We start from the raw sequence: 19,996 nt of genomic DNA, 5'->3' as shown, positions 1-19,996 counted from the left end.
GGGGACCAAGGCAGTACAAGAATACTAGATAGAGAAGCCCTATCTGAACACTAGCACTCTACCCACTGCATGCATGTAAGTTTACCATACTTTGCCTGGTAAGTTCATAAACCAATTATGCTGGTATCAGGAAGTACCATTCGTTTTAAACCACCACATAGTAAGAGTTCATGAAATATCAGCAATATGGCAGACACCAGATTTCCTTAAAACCTCCTAGTTGTAAGGAAAACAGTCTACAGAGAAAGGCAGAAAGTAACAAGTGCAGCAACAAACGTTCATTAGGTAAATAGAGGTTATATTATGAAGCAATAAACTATCTTTACCAAAGAGCTATAAAGAATGAACATTCTCTAGATGTTAGAGGATGGAGAAACAGTTCTGATGAAGGAAACATTCTGAATATGTATAGGAAATTATACATATGTTGAAAGTGATGGAATGGTAATGAACATGAGAAAGAGCTGAGTGGAACTTCTTATTTGGGACAAAATTAAATTATCAGTACCCATACTTTTAGCAGTTGATCTGACAACACAAAGGAAAGCACAAAAATTCTCCTCCCATTTTATTACAAAAGCTTGATATTGCACACATGGCAAACATTCTGCCCTTTTCCCCTGTAACTATGTGTTGTGCAGTGCTCAATTCAGCAGCACACAAGGTTTTTTGTTTGGTCTGTGTGTGTGTGTGTGTGTGTGTGTGTATGTGCATGCATGTGGCTTGCGTGTAGATGCATATACACATGTTCAGTAGTTTGTGCATGTGCATGCTTGTAAACATGCATATTCAGGAGTGTTGTGGAAGCCTAGAGGTTAGTATTAGGTGTCTCTAGTGTTTTTCCTGTTTTTTTTTCTTTCCCCTCCTCCTCTTCCTCCTCTTCCTCTTCCTCCTCTTCCTCTTCCTCCTCTTCCTCCTCTTCCTCCTCCTCCTCCTCCTCCTCCTCTTCTTTTTTTTGATTTTAAAGTATTGTTAATTGGCTCAATTTCACTTTAGGAAAGAAATACCATCTAGAAATTTAAGCAAAGTTTTTTTATTGGATATTTTATTCACATTTCAAATGTTATCCCCTTTCCTGGTTTCCCTTCTAGAAACCCCCTATCTCAATCCACTCCTTTCTTCCTGCCCTGACATTTCCCTATACTGGGGCAGTTAAACCTTCACAGGACCAAAGGCCTTTCCTGTTTTTCTTGATTTTTTTTTTAGACATGGTCTCTCACTCATCCTGTAGGCCATTGACTTGGCTACATTGACTAGCAAGAGAGCTACTGAGATCTGCCTACTCTGTCTTCACAACATTGGTATCACAGACATATACTGTCATATGTAGTTTTTTATATGAGTTCTGGGAATCTGATTCCAATCCAAGTACTCATGCATGTACAACAAACACTGATGGAATCATTTCCCCAGGCCTAGCACAAAAGTTTTAAAATTATTTATTAATACAATTAAGTTCATTATGCAATACCCTTTAACATTGTCCAATGGCTTTCTTTTTATAAATAGATGTATTAGAAAACCTGAAAAATACTTACTGATGTAGCTGCCTTTTGCTACTTTGTGGGTTCTTCTTTCCTCAACCCTCTTCCACCCCTTTTCTTCCACCCTTTTAACCCCCAAACACTAGATAAAAGAGAAAAAAAGTAACAGGTGTCAGAAAGGGGGAACAATATCATAATCCCATTGATTGGGGGTGTTCAGTTCCTTGGTGCAAGTTTGATCTTGACTGTTAGTATATCAAATTTCTTCTTTGCACAAAACTAAGAAATTTCAACTAACACCAACAATCAGCTACAACCAACAACCCACCCTGCTTCTTGGGGCCCTAACTTTTATATACCTCTAAAAAGTCCCCAGAACTCCAAAAGGCACAAGAATCACAGAAATTATCTGCAGCTGGTAAAATCATAGCCCTGCTAGAGCATGAAGCAAATCATAGTCAGCTGCTGTAGAAAATTTGAAACAGTTCCATATTCTATACCTGGGATTTAAATGAAAACATATTCTTATAATATTTGTGATGGTTTATATATGCTTGTCTCAAAGAGTGGCACTATTTGGTGGTGTTCCCTTGTTGGAGGAAATGTGTCACTGTGGGTGTGGGCTTTAAGACCCTCATTCTACCTGCGTGGAAGCCAGTCTTCTCCTAGTTGTCTTCAGAACAAGAGGTAGAACTCTCATCTTCAGCCCCACATCTGCCTGGACACTGCCATGTTCCTGCCTTGATGATAATGGACTGAACCTTTGAACCTGTAAGCCAGCCTCACTTAAATGTTATACTTTATAAGAGTTGCCTTGGTCATGGTGTCTGTTCAGAGCAGTAAAACCCTAAGATAGTACTTGTATTTTTGTGTTCTTTTAAAGAAATAAAAATCAAAAATTGTCACTACATACTGTAATTTTTCTTACGTCTTTTAAAAATTTACAGGTAAAACTGATTTTAATATTGACAGATTGTTGCTCTTCTATCTGTTAGTTCGCACTCCTAATTCAACCAATTTGTGTAAAAATAGCTTTTAATAAAAATTATTTTGTGTATCAGTAGGAGTCAAGAGGACAACTCAGTGTAGTCAGTTCTCTGCCTTCACATTTCCTTAACTCCAGTCTCCAGGTTTGTGCAATAAGCACCTCTATCAGCTGATTGAGCCATCTCACCATTCCTACCTTAATTTTTAAGGCCTATGTAAGCATGGGGTAGAGATGAAGCTCTAGAGAGAGCTTGTGTAGCATGTATGAGGCTCAGGGTCTTCTGAAGTCCTGAACCATAACAAAAATCACTAAGACAAAACTGATTATAATGATTTTATTTACAATTGTTGTCACATTTTAATTACAATAGAGCATTTGAATTTCTGGAACATGTCCTACTTCCCTGCAGAAAATTAATACAATCAGTTGTGATAATGCAATGGAGATGTCTTTATAGACTTTCATCAGAAGCATAAAAATACTTTATTCTTTTAGTGGTATTTCTGCTAATGTGTTGTTTGTATACATTTTTTTCTCTTGAAAGCTTAATTTGTTTAGCTTCCTGGCATAATTATTTTGTTTCCTTAACATACCAAATATATATCATACAGACATAAGATATTAACCATTTAAGGTTTGTTTGGAAAGTATATTTTAAACTTTAGTTTAAATTTAACTGAAATATAATTTTCTTTTTAAGATAGAGTCTCATGTAGCCCAGGCTGGCCTCGGATTCACTATGTAGTACTGACCCTCCTGCTTTCACTTCCCAAGTGCTGAGATCACAGGTGTGAGCTATCATGAACAGCTGAGGTAGAATAAATTGACTTAAGGTTTTAAAGTTCTCAGTGCAAAGAGATGACTGACATCTTGCTGCAGTGTTTTCAAAAAAACCCCTTAATGTTTAATGGGATAACCAGATGACATTTCATTAAACATGGTTTAACAATAAAAAAGAAAACTTCTTCAATGGAAACTTAAAATAATAGAAAGATGCACTCTTTTATGATTTACCTGATAAACATAGAATGTACTTCACTTCCGGAGTTCAAAAACTCTTCACATGTAAGTCAGAAATCCAAAGGAAATCAGTCTTAACACATTTTGATAGAAATCTCAGTGGATGGCACACAAGTTTGATAGAAATCTCAGGGAGTGGCATAGAAGACAGAAAATGGTGTGGACAAATGTTTATGCTACTTTTTGTTTATTATAAGTGCTGAGGATGGAACTAGGGGCTGTGGGCTTGGTATGCAAGTGACTTACACCTAAGCCATATTCCTAGCCCAATAAAAATGTACATATATATTTTCATCTCTGGTGTGAATTTGCTGTATCAGAATGGATTATCCCATGTGGTATCTTCTCCCCATCACTCCTTCGATAAACTTAAACAAAACATTGGTCAGTACAGAAAGGATATAAAGACTTCCATGAAATGAACTGACAAGTGATCTTTAGTACTTACCTGAAGACTTCTAAAATCTCTCACTACATAAAAAAGTGAAACAAATCTACAATAGGTACAAATTATATACATTTATTAATAATTTTAAATAACACTCTTGTATAAATTCTTTCATATATTCAAATCATACACAAATTTAGAAATGCATCATGAAGCCTAGTACAGCACACATATGAGACATGTTTTTTAAATTTTGGGTTAAGATTTTAGTGACATAAATGCAGGTTAAATTTTTAGAAACATACCCTAATTGATTGGGCTGATATTTAAGAATAGAGAATGCTTGTGCCTAGCATTAAAAGAGGACTAGAAGTCATTTAGTTTTGGGCAAGCTTGAATCTGAAGCTCTGGGCTCACTCCAGGGCTGCTGAAGTTTTTGTGTATGTATAAGTAACAAGGAAGACCCCCAGTTTCTTGAAAAAGTATCATTCAAACCACTGACATTTTAATGATCCATAAGCTTTAGCCATTTGACATTATTTGACTTCTTCAGATTGATCACCATGTTCTTCCAGCTTAGCCATTCACTCAGAGTGAAAGAAAAAGACAAATTAACCTTCTGTAACCTCCCCCAGATCTTCAACACAGACACCAAACCTCTTTCAACTCCTAAACCATTTCCTGTCAAAAGTACCAACAGACTAAAGGTATGTATGTATGTATGCATGTATGTAATGTATGTATGTATGTTGTGTGTATGTGTGTATGTATGTATGTATGTATGTATGTATTTGTGTTTTTGTGCGTATGGATGAGGTCACAACTTCTACTGCCCTAATGATTGCACTAGGTTCTTTTAACTTATTCTGAATATTAAATATTTTGTCAGATTTCCTTGAATGATGCAGAAACCAATTCCTAACCACACACCACTTCAAACAATAAGAAACCAGAAAGAACTATTAGAATTAATTGTATGTTTATAAACATAAAAAAAAGCAGAGGACTAGGGTGAATGATGAATAATAAAGCTCTGACTCTCTTATTCTAAAACACAGCATCTTGATGATCAGATAACCCAAATTAACTGGTAGGTCAATGAGTATTGCTTTGATGATTAATAATTCTGGAAATACTGGGACTAGGGAAAAGTGGTATCATTTGGGATTTAGATAATCTCGTTAAAAACAAAATCAAACCAAACCAAACCAAAACAATAAAAACTTATCCTCCCAGCCCATGTCTGCCCTATTGCACTACCTTAAAATCTAAGTATCCCTGGAAAAAAAATAATGCACTGGGTCCACAGCATGTTCATATAAATAAGACGCTTTTATTATCGTTTTGCTTCCTCTGCAATTGGGGAGATTGTAAATAAGAGAGTCCTTAGAGGCAATGTAGGGGATGGTGGTGATAAGGGAGGTCAAAGTCATGGTTGACACTGATTACAACATCCACATATCAGAAATGTGCAGGGCTTAATAAGGGGATCTAATGAATGTAACACTCACATTCATTTCTCATTAAGGTTCATGTATGTAGTATATTTTCAAAACAATGTTTTCTCTATTCTTAGACAAAAATTGCTCCAGCTTTGCAGAGGCCCTGTAGCATTGGGTGGCGATAGCTCCAGAGGAATGAAAATCCTGCAGTATGTTTTATATTGGTTTCCTACTCTACTTTCAAGAGGTGTTGACCTCATTGTTGATTTTTACAGCAAAATTATTTCTACAAGCAGAGCACTGATCATCAAATGATGTTACTTAAAACACATTTTAAGACTGTTTTCTTCATTTTAAAAATCATGATTTAGGAGCTATTAACAGGTATTTGATAATTTTGTGGTTTAGTTTTAGTGTTATCTTTTAAGAACTGTATCATGGAATCTCTATTTAGCTGAAATCTTGACTATTTAATTTGGCTCTCAGACGCATACAAACACTCCTTATTTATTTATTGGGTAAACATCTGTTTAACAAACATTTGATTTTTTTATCTTCTTACCATTATTTTTGGCAGGAGATGGGGTATCAGAAAGGTAGTCACTGGGTGCTTAGTGCTTTGGAACTGTGTGATGTATGACTGTATACACCTGTGCTGCAACTGCTAGGAAATGTCTCCCTGCTCCCCCCACAATTCAGCAAATCACTTGTTTTAATGAAGACTTATCAGCAGCTTTGCCTTCTCATCATTAATCCTGTCTTTAGGTAGAAATCCTCGAAAGTTCTTTTAACTAAGTCCTTAGTAGCTATGTGGTCCTGTATTGTGCTGTGAGTCACATACTCCCCCTCCCCCCACACGGTGGGGGAAGTACACTCAAGAGCACACAAGGGCTCTATTAGAAGCATCCACAAATGAGAATGTTCATTCCAGCCTTCTAGGGTCCATGGCTAGTAGATTTCTATGTTATCACATAGCAAAATGACAATGAAGTAGAGGTGTGAATTGATTCAGGCAATAATGCTGTGCATTGTATAGTGCTGAACTTTGACTCTCTGTGCCTCAGTTACTACACCTATGACATGAGTATAAGACTAGTCCCTAAGGAGGCCATGGTGAGGATGAAAGAATATACATGGAAAGGGATTTTGAAAATGACAAAGTTGTTTGTAAATGACAATAAAATATTAATATCTTTTGTAATTCTAAAGATTAAACCCATAGACTCATATGCTAGGCAATCAGTCAGCCACTTGTAAATTGTTTCCGCACAATGAGAAGTAATGTCTACCTTTATAAAGATAGCCAAATACGCAGAGCACACTCAGGTTTCCTATGGATCCTCTAGGATACAGTCATTTCTAAACCCTGAGAAGAAGGTGGGGTCTCCTATAAAGGATGACCAAAGTCTATATTCTGAGGAGGTAAGCAAAGAAATCTGAGTTTTCAAGGTTTAGTTTCTGTTCTGTTTCCCCCTGACTACTTCATAGTCTGAGTCACTTTTCTTGGCTCTCAACCCACAAATGAAAGCAGCCTCAGAGAAAAATGGCAACAAAAAGCAAGGACGAAATACACACCCAACTAGTGTGACCCCTCTGCCCAGAAATGAAGATGGATGAACTCTAGCACTGAAGAAGCCAAACATTCCTCATGATGCATGGGTGACAGGTTATGCTCAAATGTCAGAGGCCTTTATTTTGGCAGATATGGGAGGCACATAAATATTTCATGGGTATAAAAACAAGGGACCCAAAGTGATGTGATGGCTTTTCTTTTTAATTTAAAATTACTATCCTTTGGAAGACTGTCTTTTACATTCAGGAAAGAAGTCTTTTCTTGAGGATGTCTACACTGAGCATTGTAAAACAGAGTGGCTAATTAGGTGGGTCTGGAGAATGCAGCCTGTGTTCCAGTTTCACAATTATAGACTTCAAAATCTATTGCTTGAATCTATGGTAAGTCACATAGTATATGACTCTAGGTTGAGGGAGGAAAGATTAGAAAAATTTGACCTCTTATAAATTTCAAAACTGTCCAAATAGGAACTAAAATGACTGATGCTCACCAGAGTCCCAGCTCTAGCAATATTGTCACCTATTTTACAGTATTTTAACCAATTTCCCCTTTCTTCTTTTTTACAACACCATTAACTGCTATACAGATAAAGTCTAGATGATAAAATAGGACATGATTTTTTACAAATAGATACAAGTACAATGTTGACCAGATAATGCTACATTAATTATGTACACCTTGTTTCTTCTTTAGAGGCAGGAACCTCTCCAAGGAGGACCATCAGCTTTCTGCTTTCTGGGTGCTGTGCCTGCCCTCACCATGGAAGCTTATCCTGTGCTTTAATTCCATTCTTGAAGGACACTCTTGGGTGGAAAGCCAAGCCCTTCTACAGAACTTCTTGGGACCTGGCTACCCTTAGTCTACACATGACCAAGATTTTTTTACTGTTGTATAGCCTAGATATCATCTCTCTTAATATAGTAAAATGAACATATTCCCTGCCTCTCTTTTATAAAATATGTTTCCAAAATGTAGATGAAGGCTTCCATCAGTCTTTCTCCTCCACATCAACATTCTGTCACTCCTGGTGAGGTGAACACTTTCTGAGCAGTCCTTTGAGAGGCCAGGTAGACTTAGGCTGCTCTGTGAGATTCAGCCTTTCCATACACACATGTGGTTTGCTACAAAAATATACTTTACTTCAAGTCCTCAATGATGAGTGCTTCAGATCTTCATGGGGAATTAAGAGCAACAGACAGGCTAAGCGCACTACAGTTTGTACCTGAACATTTGCACAGTACCTTTCTCAGCAAACTCTACCCAGGCTCTGTGCAGCCAGGTGTCAGGAGCTGTATTAGTGAGCACTGTGTTCTGAAAATCCAGGAGGACAACTCAGCTTCTTAGGCTTTGTAGTTATGAATGGGCGTTGTCAGGGTCAGCTGCCCATTGGGAGCCACTTCATTGGCATCGTCCTCTAACAATCCCGATACATCTGCATTGGGTATGCTGTCATGGTAGCTGCTGAAACTGATATTGTCTTCTTTCAGTTCGATGGTCCAAAAGGGAGCATTGAGTTTCCGATTTTGGTACTCTCGGTACATGTACACAGCTCCTACAAATCCCATTAGCAGCACTACCACAATGATGATGACTGTCAGAATGATGATGTTAAATTGGGTCCATGATACATCAGCAAGAGCTGAGGTGCTGTTTTCAGAAGAGCTTACTGAAAATATAGTCTGCAGGGTTGTGGGGGCAAATGTACTATTTATAACAGGGGTGGGCACTGATGTGGTCAAAGAGGCATTGGAAACCAAAATGGTAGAACCTTCAGGAGTTGGAACAATAACTTCTGAAAATAAAAACAGAGAATGAAATGTAAAAGACAAAATTATCTAGTTTTGAAAAACAATAAAAGAAATACACATGAGAGTGAAAGTTGATATGGAATGTTGACATGGTGCCCTGCTTAGAGGAATGCAAGTTAAAAATAATTTTTAAATAAATACAATGATAAGAAATGGAGTCTGGACAGCTCATTTATTACATCTCACATCCAGGTCTGTTCTTCAATGAGCATAACATCCATAATGAAACTTTAGAAAAATTCTAACATGGAAGTTTTCCATCCCTTCTTAAACATGTATAATCATGGACATTTCTGCAAAGGCTGTAAATGTGTCACTACCAAGTTCTAAATCACCTGGTTTAAAATGACAATTATCTGATGTAAAATATATCCAGCACATCTGATGGCATTTTATGAAAGTGAAATTCTCCTTAAAGAAGTATAAAAGTCCATCCCAGAAAACAGAATTTAATGCTAAGAGTTGATGTTAGCCAAAAGAGAAAGAAGGTTTTCTTTAATTCAATGTGTAGAGATTTCTTGCTTTGTGTGTTGCTGAATTATTTTATAATCAAGGAACTAGATTTTAGATCTCTTGGCTCAGTGGAAGGATGAAAAGCTTTGGACTAGGTTTTCCACTAGGTTAGTTCTAGGTTTGGACTACAGCTAAGTCAATCAATCTCTTAGAATTTTAGATTCTTCATCTGTTAAACATGAATAACAATGTCTACATCACAGAGCTCTTGGGGAATTTTATGTGTACATTAGTGAACATTATGGGTACTGAATAGGCAAAGCTTGTACTCTTTCATGGATAAAAAAATCTCATCAAAATCCTATCTTCTTGGCACTTTTGTCTGGATACATGGTGGAATGCTATGCGATAGTTTTATGCTAGTGATGTGGTTCAATCTTATCACTATAGCAGAATACCAAATATAGAAGAAAGATACCACAGGTCACTGACCAACTGTACCTCAGTTCAGTAATTAGTATACATTGGAATATCAAGGAGTGGTTTGTACAGAGCAGGATTTAATCTCTCTGTGGAATAATAATCCCTAAATATCCCTAGCTCCTCCTGAATTCTAAATTCTCAATGAACATTCCTATAAGGAACATTTCTTTATATGCCTTATGCCTTTTATTTTAAAACTCAAAGGGAATATTAGTAAGATTTTATCTATCACACATGGACAATGTCAGCTCAAAGTGTGAAGATACTATCAAGAACTGCAGTTTCCCAGATGGATGACCACTGAAATGATGTGTCAAGAAGCAAAGGAAAACAACTTTCAGGACCTTTCAATTCTAACAGAGAGAAGAAGAGAAACATGAGTGCACTCGGTCTCATTGTCACAACGACTTGGTCTTGGTCTTCACATTTCTGGAATTGATGCTGGAGGATCAGGAGACAATAAGAAGGGAAAGAAACCTCTTTAGGCAAATACCTAGCGAAATTTATTTCCAGAAACTCGTCTGGTAGGACTGGAAGGTTTACAAAGCTACTGGCAGCTGTCTTGAAACACTCAATGCAAGCCTCAGATACTCAATATGTAATTTTAGTTGGAGTTTTACCTTGCTTGATGCAGTTTCTCTGAAGGTCTCGAACATAGCCTTCTAGGCATTTCTCGCACCAGAGCCCAGTGGTGTTATGAAGGCAGTTGATGCACTCACCACTCTCGGGCTTGCAAATCTTTGGAGTTTTAATTGGGTCCACATGGCCATGACATTCACACTGTAGACAGATGCTGTCAGAATGGTAATAGCCATTTTCACATGTATTGCAGTTCTGGCCTGTGTAACCATCTTTACACTGGTCACATGTAGGCTCCAACGTACCAGATTCTAATAGAATAACAGAAATAGAAATACAAGAACATTAAAATAAATTAGTAAAGTCTCAAGCTACATTAAAAAATAGAAAGCTATTTTGCCCTCCAAAATCCTCTCTGGTATCTTTTCTGAAGAGACATATAGAACCAAAAGTCTAATTTAGTTTATTAACTTTCCAGTGTATTGAAGGAAAGATGAGCCTGTCTAGAAAGCCTGCTGTAGTAGAGGGTAAAAGAAATATGCTTTCGCTAGATGTTTCAATAACTGTGATATATTGTCCCTTACATAGAGTGTGGGTGTGTATAATGTGCATGCTCTGATGCATATGGACAACACTATGTGTATGTATATCAGAGGACAACTTGCTCATGTACTCTCCATCCATCATGTAGGTTCTGGGGATCAAACTCAAAGGTTGTTAGTTTTTCTAGCTTGTATCTTTGCCCACTGAACCACCTCACAGGTCCTTACATAGCTTTGGTTTGTTTGTATGTTTATTCATTACTTTTACAATTTTCTTTCCTTTAAGGCATGAAAGACTACATAGAATATGGTTTAAGGAAAAACTTTCTCCATCTTCCACTTCCCTAAATGTTGATACTCCTAGGAGTCTTTTTCTTTTGTGTGGTGCTGGGTGGGTATTAATCTGGGACCTCTTCCATGGAGGGCAAGTACCCTCTGGCACTGACCTACACCTGAGACCATTATTCTCAGAGTGCTCTGCTTGGTTTCCCTTTCATTCTATGTTTCCATGGGTGAGGTTACTTATTTTTACAATCAACAATGGAAAACAAGTATCTCTAGTTCATCTCTCTTGTCTTAAATTACAAACTATATATGATATACAGATTGCCTGGATATCTAGGTCTACAAATAATTCAAATTTAACATAGATGTCTGTCCTCAAAAAAGTTTCCCATATTTTAGTGAATGACCCCAATATTCATCCACTTGCCTAGGTACCAAAGCTAAGAACTCTCAGCTCTCTATCTCCTACCTGCTTTGGGGCAGTTATCAGTTCAATTCAGTGATACATTAAAATATTCCTAATCTAGTGACATGTATCAACTCCAGTGTTATGCTCCTGGTTAAGGCTGTCATCATTTCTTAGTTCCGGTTCTCTCAATATTTCCTAAGACTTCTTTACTACAGTGTATTCCTACAGTCTCTATGATCTTCAAAGTAAATCTGAATACACATATTGCCTCTCTACAGAAGTTGCTACAATTCTAATGGCTTAAGAACTAAGTGAAAATTTAATAAAAATTTCTACTGAAAATTATCGAAGCCATGCCTATTTTTTTTAGCTCATCTCATTTCTCTTCATACTTCATCATATACTATGTTTCAAGCTTGTCAGATGGCTTAGGACACTCCTAAAGAATGTTTGCTTTCTTCTCTCTCTAAAATTTCATTTATACTGTTTTCTCTATATGCAGCATCCTCTTGTCCCCTACCCTTATCATCTTACAAATGCAAACTGCAGCAATTCAATTCTCAGAAGCACAAAAGGTTGTACCTGATTTTCTGTTTACACTTAACATTTAAGATGCAATAATTGGATTAGTTACTTGTTTCACCAACTAAGTTGTAAGCTACTTGTGTTCCATCCTTACCTCCAGTATTTTTGTAGCATCTGACATTCAGTATCTGTTCAATGAATGCTTGCTACTTACATAATTTCATCTTTTATACTGGGAACATACTGGTTCATAATTATTTGCTCTTTTCAAGTCTCTATATGATTATAGCTTGGGCTTATCAATTAGATTTGATAAGTGATTTTTAATAGTAAGTTGTAACTTAACTTCTTAGATTTTACAAATTTGCTAACAGAATAATAATTTTCTCTAAACATGGTATTTCATTACAGAAGAATAATTTACAGTGGGCATAAATACAGCAAAGGACTCCTCAGACTTTGGATAAAGGGAATCCCTTTTGCCCTATTTTATTAAGAGTTTCATTTGAGAAACAATTCATAATTTGTCATTTAAAGTATACAAGTCAAGTGTTTTGAGTATAAGTCAGAGTTGTATAAGTGATGAACAAATTTAATTTAACATTTATAGTCTCATTGGTCATGTGGCATCAAGTTAAGCTAATAAATTCAGAACCTTGATTTTCTATTTTTCAAACAAGGACTTTAAACAAGAAATTCTTAAATTAATTTGCATAAAGAATAATGACAACAGAATGAATTCAGAACTCTTACAACAGATGATATATAAGAAAAATACTCAAAAAAGTTTATACTTCATTTTAAGAAGTTCATAACTCACGATAGTGCCATGTTTACATTTTTATAGGTAACAAAAATTCCATTTCAAAAAGTTGTAGATAGAACAGATAGAAGGGTTGGAATGAGACTTGTGAGAGTACCTCATCTCCCTAATATTTATACTTCGTGGACCTCGTGAGATATTTAAAATCTGCCTCCTGTTTTACTCCTCCTCCCTTGCACTTTGCTTCTGGCACACCTAAGAAGTCAGATCAGTGATTTTTTAACATTCCTACTATGCTTTTGTTCTTGCGTGTTTGTTTTTAGAGAGTGTCATACTGTGTAGCCCAGGCTAGCTTTGAACTTATGATCCTTTTGACTCTTCCTACCTACTGCTGGCTGGGATAATGATTTCATGACTTGAAATGTCTTTCCTTTCATTGGCTCTCATCACAAGACCATCAATCACTTACTGAAACTATTACTGATACTCCCTCACTAGTGTAGAATGTCCCCCCTCCCCCCCCTCCCGTGCTGGCTAATTTTATGTCAACTTGTCATAAGCTAGAGTCAGTTGGGAAAATGGAACTTCAACTGTGATACTGCCCCCATAGATTGGCCTATGGGCAAGACTATGGGGCATTTTCTTTTTGATGATTGATGTAGGAGGGCCCAGCTCACTGTTGGTATTAGTACACCTGAAAGTCTTAGATGCTATGAAAAAAGCAGGGTGAGCAAGACGCCAGGAGCAAGCCAGTAAGCTTTTCTTCTATGGCTTCTCTTCTATGGCTTCTCCTTCAGTTCTTGCATCCAGGTTCCTGCTCTATCTGAGTTTTGGCCTGACTTTGCTCACAGATGGACTTTTACCTGAAAGTGTTTTATCATAGCAACAGAAACCCTAAGACACCCTTTTAGTATAACCATTATATTATAGACTTAGTCACTATTCAGAACTTATTTGTATGTTTGAGCATTAGACCCAGCGATCTGTAGTGGTAGTTTATCTAAGTTGCTTTGTGTTCCTGATGGGTTTATGGGCATGCACACCTGCCCAAGCATTATCTGGATTTTCGAATAGAAGACTACCCCTATACACACCACACACACACATGTCAGTTAATTTTAAATCTGTCTTGAGCTAGCTCAAAAGTTGGGCATTTCTAATCTTCTGCCCGGCTAGCATACATTTCCCTCAAGAACTCCTGGCTCAATACCTTCTAAATCTGTTTTATCTTTGCTGCCTAACCTTATGCACAGCCCCTCCCATAGGGCCACTTTCCACCTACATTTTGAATGAATTTTCTTCTGCAGCTCTTAATCTGATCCGTCTCCCTCTAAAAATGGTGCTCTCTCGCTCTCCTCCTCTCTTATAGTTCCTAGCCCATGCAAATCCCTAAGTCCTGCCTCAGTCTACCTCCCCAGCCATTGGCTCTTTATTGATTGATCAAAAACCAATTGGGGACAAATATCTTTAGCATTTAGACATGCAGACTCCTGATTTGGGGGGCTGGATTAATTCAAAGCACTAGAGCCAATCTTCAACATCCAGATGGATGAAACATGGTAGGTGAGAACTCACTATTAAAAATAATTTAGATTCCCGAGTGGAATCATACACACCATGAGATAAGTTTAGGAGGAGGGGAGAAATGGTTTTTCAGCGAGAGGATCTGAGTCATATGATTCCCATACAAGCCATAAAACTAGAACAAAGGAACACAGTCTCCTGCAGGGATCTACCCTAGACACTTTTCTTTTCTTTCTTTCTTTCTTTCTTTCTTTCTTTCTTTCTTTCTTTCTTTCTTTCTTTCTTTCTTTCTTTCTTTCCTTCCTTCCTTCTTTCTTTCTTTCTTTCTTTCTTTCTTTCTTTCTTTCTTTATTTTATCTCTCCAATTTCTTTTTTCTCCATCTTTATTAAATTAGGTATTTCTTATTTCAATTGTTATTCCTTTTCCAGAAAATGTGGTACATCTACACAATGGAATATTACTAGCTACCCTAGACACTTTTAAAAAATTCTAGCCACCTCAGAAAGCCTTAGCTGACATGCTATGAGTCCCTGCTATACAAAAAGATAAGATGACTGCTCTGAGACAGAGAATCAGATGATAGACACAGCTTACTTCCTACAGGTAAATAATCAATGGATAGGGATAAATAAAATTTGATTAATTATTTTTAAGGATAGAAAAAATATAATGATAATTGTTTAAATGTTCTTAACTATATATCGAATTAAGAAATCCAAGCATTTGATCTCAAATGTATAAAATAAAGTCAAGAAGGGAGAATTTAGGGAGATTAAATGAAAAAATGCTTTAAGGAAATTTAAGACTCTTGCCAGGGCAAATACTTGGGATTTTTGGTCATGGTCTACGTGGGATTTCTGAGATTGATTTTTGCCTGGCATGACAAAATAGAGCCTGGAAATAGGCATATATAGTAAGATTACAAAGAAGTATAGATAGTTGAGGAGGTTGATTTTTAAAGATTAGATCAAAAAGTAGAGGATAGGGAGCCTAACCTATTTCCAACAATAAAAACTTAGGTCTTGATAATTATTTAAAAAGAAGGGGACATACTACTAATATGTACCCATACAGATACTAATTTCTATAGAAGTGAGGATTAAGCTTATATAGATGTATTAACAACTTTGGCCTTGATCTCATATAGAACAAGAGAGGGCAGTGAAGACACACTGTCTCAACAAATAATATTTGTTTAGATTCTTTAATTGCTTTAATTGTTTTAATTATCAAAATACGAATGGTTATGAGTTTGGTTGTTACATTAAAATTTCTCTGAGAGAGAGCTCAAGCTATGATTTCTAGTTACTGAACCAAGGATATACTATTTGGGGAGAGAGGCTCTATATTTGTGTTAACAGGAAAGGAAAAAGACTTTGGACCCCTTCCAGAATCATATGGAGTAGACCCCCCAACCCCTAAGACCTTGACAACCAAAAAGAAAAAAAAATTGAGACAATCAAAAAAGACAGGTAACTCGATTTGCTTATTCATCACCATGGGAACAGCCCAATACTGGCTTAGACATAAAAATGTATCTAGCCAAAACTTCAGCTAAAATTAGACAATAAATCTTGTTGGTTATAGAATACTTAAGATTCTTTGTGCCCTCCTTCATATGACATGAATGAAGATTTATTACAACTGGTTATTGATCAAATTAACTGATAAAAGGATAATTGTATTTCAGCTGCTTAAAAAAAAGGAACAAAATTCATCCTTATTTGTACACCTTACATAATCCATAAAAATATCTTAATGTTACTAAAATTTTGGTTATGAGATTCATATATTACAGAATGTACAGCTTTGACAAAATTCAACCTTAGAGATGCTAAACTGGCCTGCTGTTCTAACCTCCTGATTCCTGATGCTGTCCAGAGACTTCTAGAACAGCTTCGGGAGTTACTACTAATTCCAGATGATCTATAGTCCAACCTTTCAGACAGATCCAGTCAAAACTTCAGTCAAGCCTTAAGCCTTCTAAGCATACAGAAACTAGATAATAGATGCTAAAGCTAGCTTTCTTAGGTATAATCAATTTTTCTAACTTTCCTATCCTCCCAGCCCTTTAAAGAATTTCTTGTCGCCCCTAGTCAGCAGGAAGAAGCCATGGAGAGTAATCATCCTGATCACTTGGATTTGGATGTCTTGGTATGGTTATTTTATAAATTATAGATAGATTGTCATTTGAAGAGATAATTTGGAAATAGTTGTAATTTTTGAACAAGGGGGAAATAGATGGGATGGATTACTAAATTTATTCTTGAACAAAACATTATGTAGCCATAATCTTACATTAATAGAAATCATTATAATTGATACAAAATTAACGTTATAACTTCTTACATTGGTATAGAATCTATATATTGATATAGAATTAAGGTTTTTATTGATAGAATTCTATATATTGATGCAAAATTGAAATTAATACTGTTACTCTTAGATAGACATTGTGCCTATGAAAGTCATTTAAGAATACAAGGCTTTAACCCAATCCTTCTAATAGCTGCTATTACAAACTGTTTAGAATGAATAAATAACCAAATTTAAAGGGTCAGATAGTAAACTCAAGGTTATGCTAGATTCTGGTTTAATTATAATAATGTGTTTTCAATTTACTCAAATAGAAATGGCTAAGAGAAGTTAAGGTTTAACAGTTCAGAGATACTTTATGTAGATAGTCTTCAAAAACATCTAAAATGAACAAATATGACATTTAATGTTATTACATTATTAAGAATCACTTGACAATGTGACATGTCTGCTTCCCTATTTTTCTCCAAAGAAGAAATTGAGCATCAAAACCTCCATATAGAGTTGCTCCAATAATGACAAGGTACTCAGTAGACAAAAATTGTCCTATTCATCTACAGATAAAATACTGTCCAAAGAGAACAGATGTGGGATAGTTGAGTGCTAAGCTCTGTCAAGACAGGGTAAGCCAGTCCTTTAAATTCCTGCCTAATTGCAAGGTCTGCCAGATGGCTCTGAGTCAAAACACTAAAGACATATGCTCCAGTTGTTGGAGACTGTCGAGGTAGTCAGCTGTCTCTACCATTTAAGTTTTGGAAGTTATGTTTTTTTTGGAAGTTATGTTTTTGTTTCCTATATATTCAGGTAATATTCAATTGATTCCTGGATTTCTGATAGGGTTGAAGACTAGTTATAGTCTCATTATCAAACTCAAGTTATTTAGCATTGAGAGAGATGATACAGAATTAAAAAGATAGTTTTCAGATGGTGATACAGGCTAAAATCAAAACCTAATTCAGGTACAGAATTATAAGCTTTTTAGTTTGGCTAGGTGATCAAGTACTTTGTATAATTTTTGAATATAATAGACTAGATGCTAATTGTATATCATACTTTATAATTTACACAATTGTTATGGTTATGCTCAATTTATGTTTAAGACAAGAATCCTTTTTTTTTCTATACAGAAAGGGTGAGATGTTGGGGATTGGTTCTAGTGCTTTGAATTAATTGTTCCCCCAGATCGAAAATCTGTGTCTATATGTTAAAGATCCTTGTCCCCAGTTAATTTTTGATTTTTCAATAAAGAGACAACAGTAAAATCACTTTGGAAATCAATTTGGTGGTTCCTCAGGAAACTGGAAATAGTTATACCTGAAGATTCAGCTATACTCTTCTGGGCATATACCCAAAAGATACTGTAACATATAACAAGGACATGTTCTACTATGTTTATAGCAGTCTCATTTATAATAGCCAGAGGCTGGAAACAACCAAGATGTACCTCAACAGAAGAATGGATACAGAAAATGTGGTACATCTACACAATGGAGTACTATTCAACTGTTAAAAGCAATGACTTCATGAAATTCACAAATGGATGCATCTGTAAAATATCATCCTGCATGAGGTAACTCAGTCACAAAAGAACACACATGGTATGTACTCACTGATAAGTGGATATTAGGCAAAAGCTCAGAATACCCATGTTATAGCTTAAAGACCAAAGTGTGGATGCTTCCATCCTACATAGAAGGGGGAACAAAATAATCACAAGAGGTAGAGGAAAGGAGGGACCTGGAAGGTAAAGAGGAGGGGAAGAGAAAAAAGGGGGAGCAGGATCAGGTATTAGAAGGGACAGAAGTATGGAGGGTCAGGAAATTGAATAGAAATATGTACCAGTGGGGGTGGGGTGGGGAACTGGGGGTAGCCACTAGAAAGTCCCAGACACCAGGGAAGTAAGAAGCTCCCAGGACCCAACGGGGATGATGTTTGTCTAAATTTCCAACAAAGGAGAGCTACAACCTATAGAGACCACCTCCAGTATATAGATGTGGACCATAGATGAGGGAGGGGGCCACCCACCTATCTCAAAAATTTTAACCCAGAAATACTCCTGTCCAAAAAAAAAAGAGAGACAGGGGCAAAAAAATGGAACAGAGACTGAAGGAAAGGTCATCCAGAGACTGCCCCGCCTAAGGATCCATCCCATTTGCAGACACCAAACCTAGACACTGTTGCTGATGCCAAGAAGCACTTGTTGACAGAAGCCTGGTATGACTGTTCCCTGAGAGAGGTCTACTAGCACCTAACCAATATAGCCACAAGTTAGAGCCAACCATAGGACCGAGCCAGGTGATCCCAATGGAAGAGGAAGAAGAAGGACTGAAGGAGGTAAAGAAGATTGCAACCCCGTAGGACGAACAATATCAACGAACTGGACAACCCAGAGTTCCCAGGAACTGAATCACACCAACCACAGAGTACACATGGGGAGACCCATGGCTCCACCTGCATATATAGCAGAGCATAGCCTTATCTGACATCAATGGGAGAGGAGGCACCTGTAGAGGCTTGATACCACAGCATAGGGAGATGCATGGGCGGTGAGCCATGAGTGGATGGCTGGGTGGGGTGAGCACCCTCATAGAGGCAAAGAGGAGGGGGGAAAGGAGGGTGATATGGGGGGTGTGGAATGGGTAACTGGGAAGGAGGGTATCATTTGAAATGCAAATGAATAAAATGACTAATTAAATAAATAAATAAATAAATAAATAAATAAATAAATAAATGGCCAGCAGCCAATGGGTAGAGAAGTAGACTAAAATAAGACTTTTACATTTGTGTGGGCTAAGGACTGGGAGAGACAAAAGAAAATAATCAGGATTCGGAGGGAGGCAGATCAGACTTAGAGCTACAAAACAAAACAACCCTAAAATCCAAAGTGTAGATGAAAAGAAATTCGACCCCCAGAAGGGCTGCCCAGAAGCATCTTGGGCAGCAAAGATTAGGGTTCTGCCCAGGAGCCAGGGCAACAAAGATAAAATATAGAATTAGAGGACATTATGCCAGGAGGAATACTGGAGGGAAATATGTGATAGCCTCAGGGAGGATTAGAACTGCTCAGCCTTTGAGCTAGTGAAGATATATTTAAGAATAACTAGTATATGTATCTTTCATTCACAAATCCGAATAGCTCTTGGGCAGGTGCACACATGCGACCTGTCAGGAACACAAAGCAGTTTAGCTAATTCACAACCACAGCAGTCTCTGAAAGTATCAAATTGAATTGGCTTAGTACTTTCTACTCCTATAGGCACATGCAAGCCTAATCGGATTGCTCATGTTACAGTTCAGTTTCTGGCTGTGATCTGCTACTACATGGATACATCTCTAAGTATCCCAGTCCTTACTTTTCAAGGCTCCATTTAAATGTAAGGTGTTCCATACATACTTTTCTGTATTTCCCAGTA

At 36.9% G+C, this 19,996-nt stretch overlaps 1 protein-coding gene across 1 annotated transcript in view; it reads right to left on the bottom strand.

Moving 5' to 3' along the window:
- Positions 1–3,987: 3,987 nt before the first annotated feature.
- Positions 3,988–19,996, bottom strand: part of Megf9 (multiple EGF like domains 9) — a 101,503-nt gene continuing 85,494 nt past the window's right edge. The window contains exons 5-6 of the mRNA XM_032902829.1: positions 10,260–10,529; positions 3,988–8,687 (exon numbers count right to left, since the gene is read on the bottom strand). Coding sequence (XP_032758720.1) covers positions 8,236–8,687; positions 10,260–10,529 — 722 coding nt within the window. The 3' untranslated portion in view covers positions 3,988–8,235. The remainder of the gene's footprint in view (positions 8,688–10,259; positions 10,530–19,996) is intronic.

The sequence above is a fragment of the Rattus rattus genome, chromosome 1 (genome assembly GCF_011064425.1).
Source record: "Rattus rattus isolate New Zealand chromosome 1, Rrattus_CSIRO_v1, whole genome shotgun sequence".
Lineage (NCBI taxonomy): Eukaryota > Metazoa > Chordata > Mammalia > Rodentia > Muridae > Rattus > Rattus rattus.
Note: the sequence above shows the minus strand (reverse complement) of the source record. Positions and strands in the feature narration are given on the sequence as shown.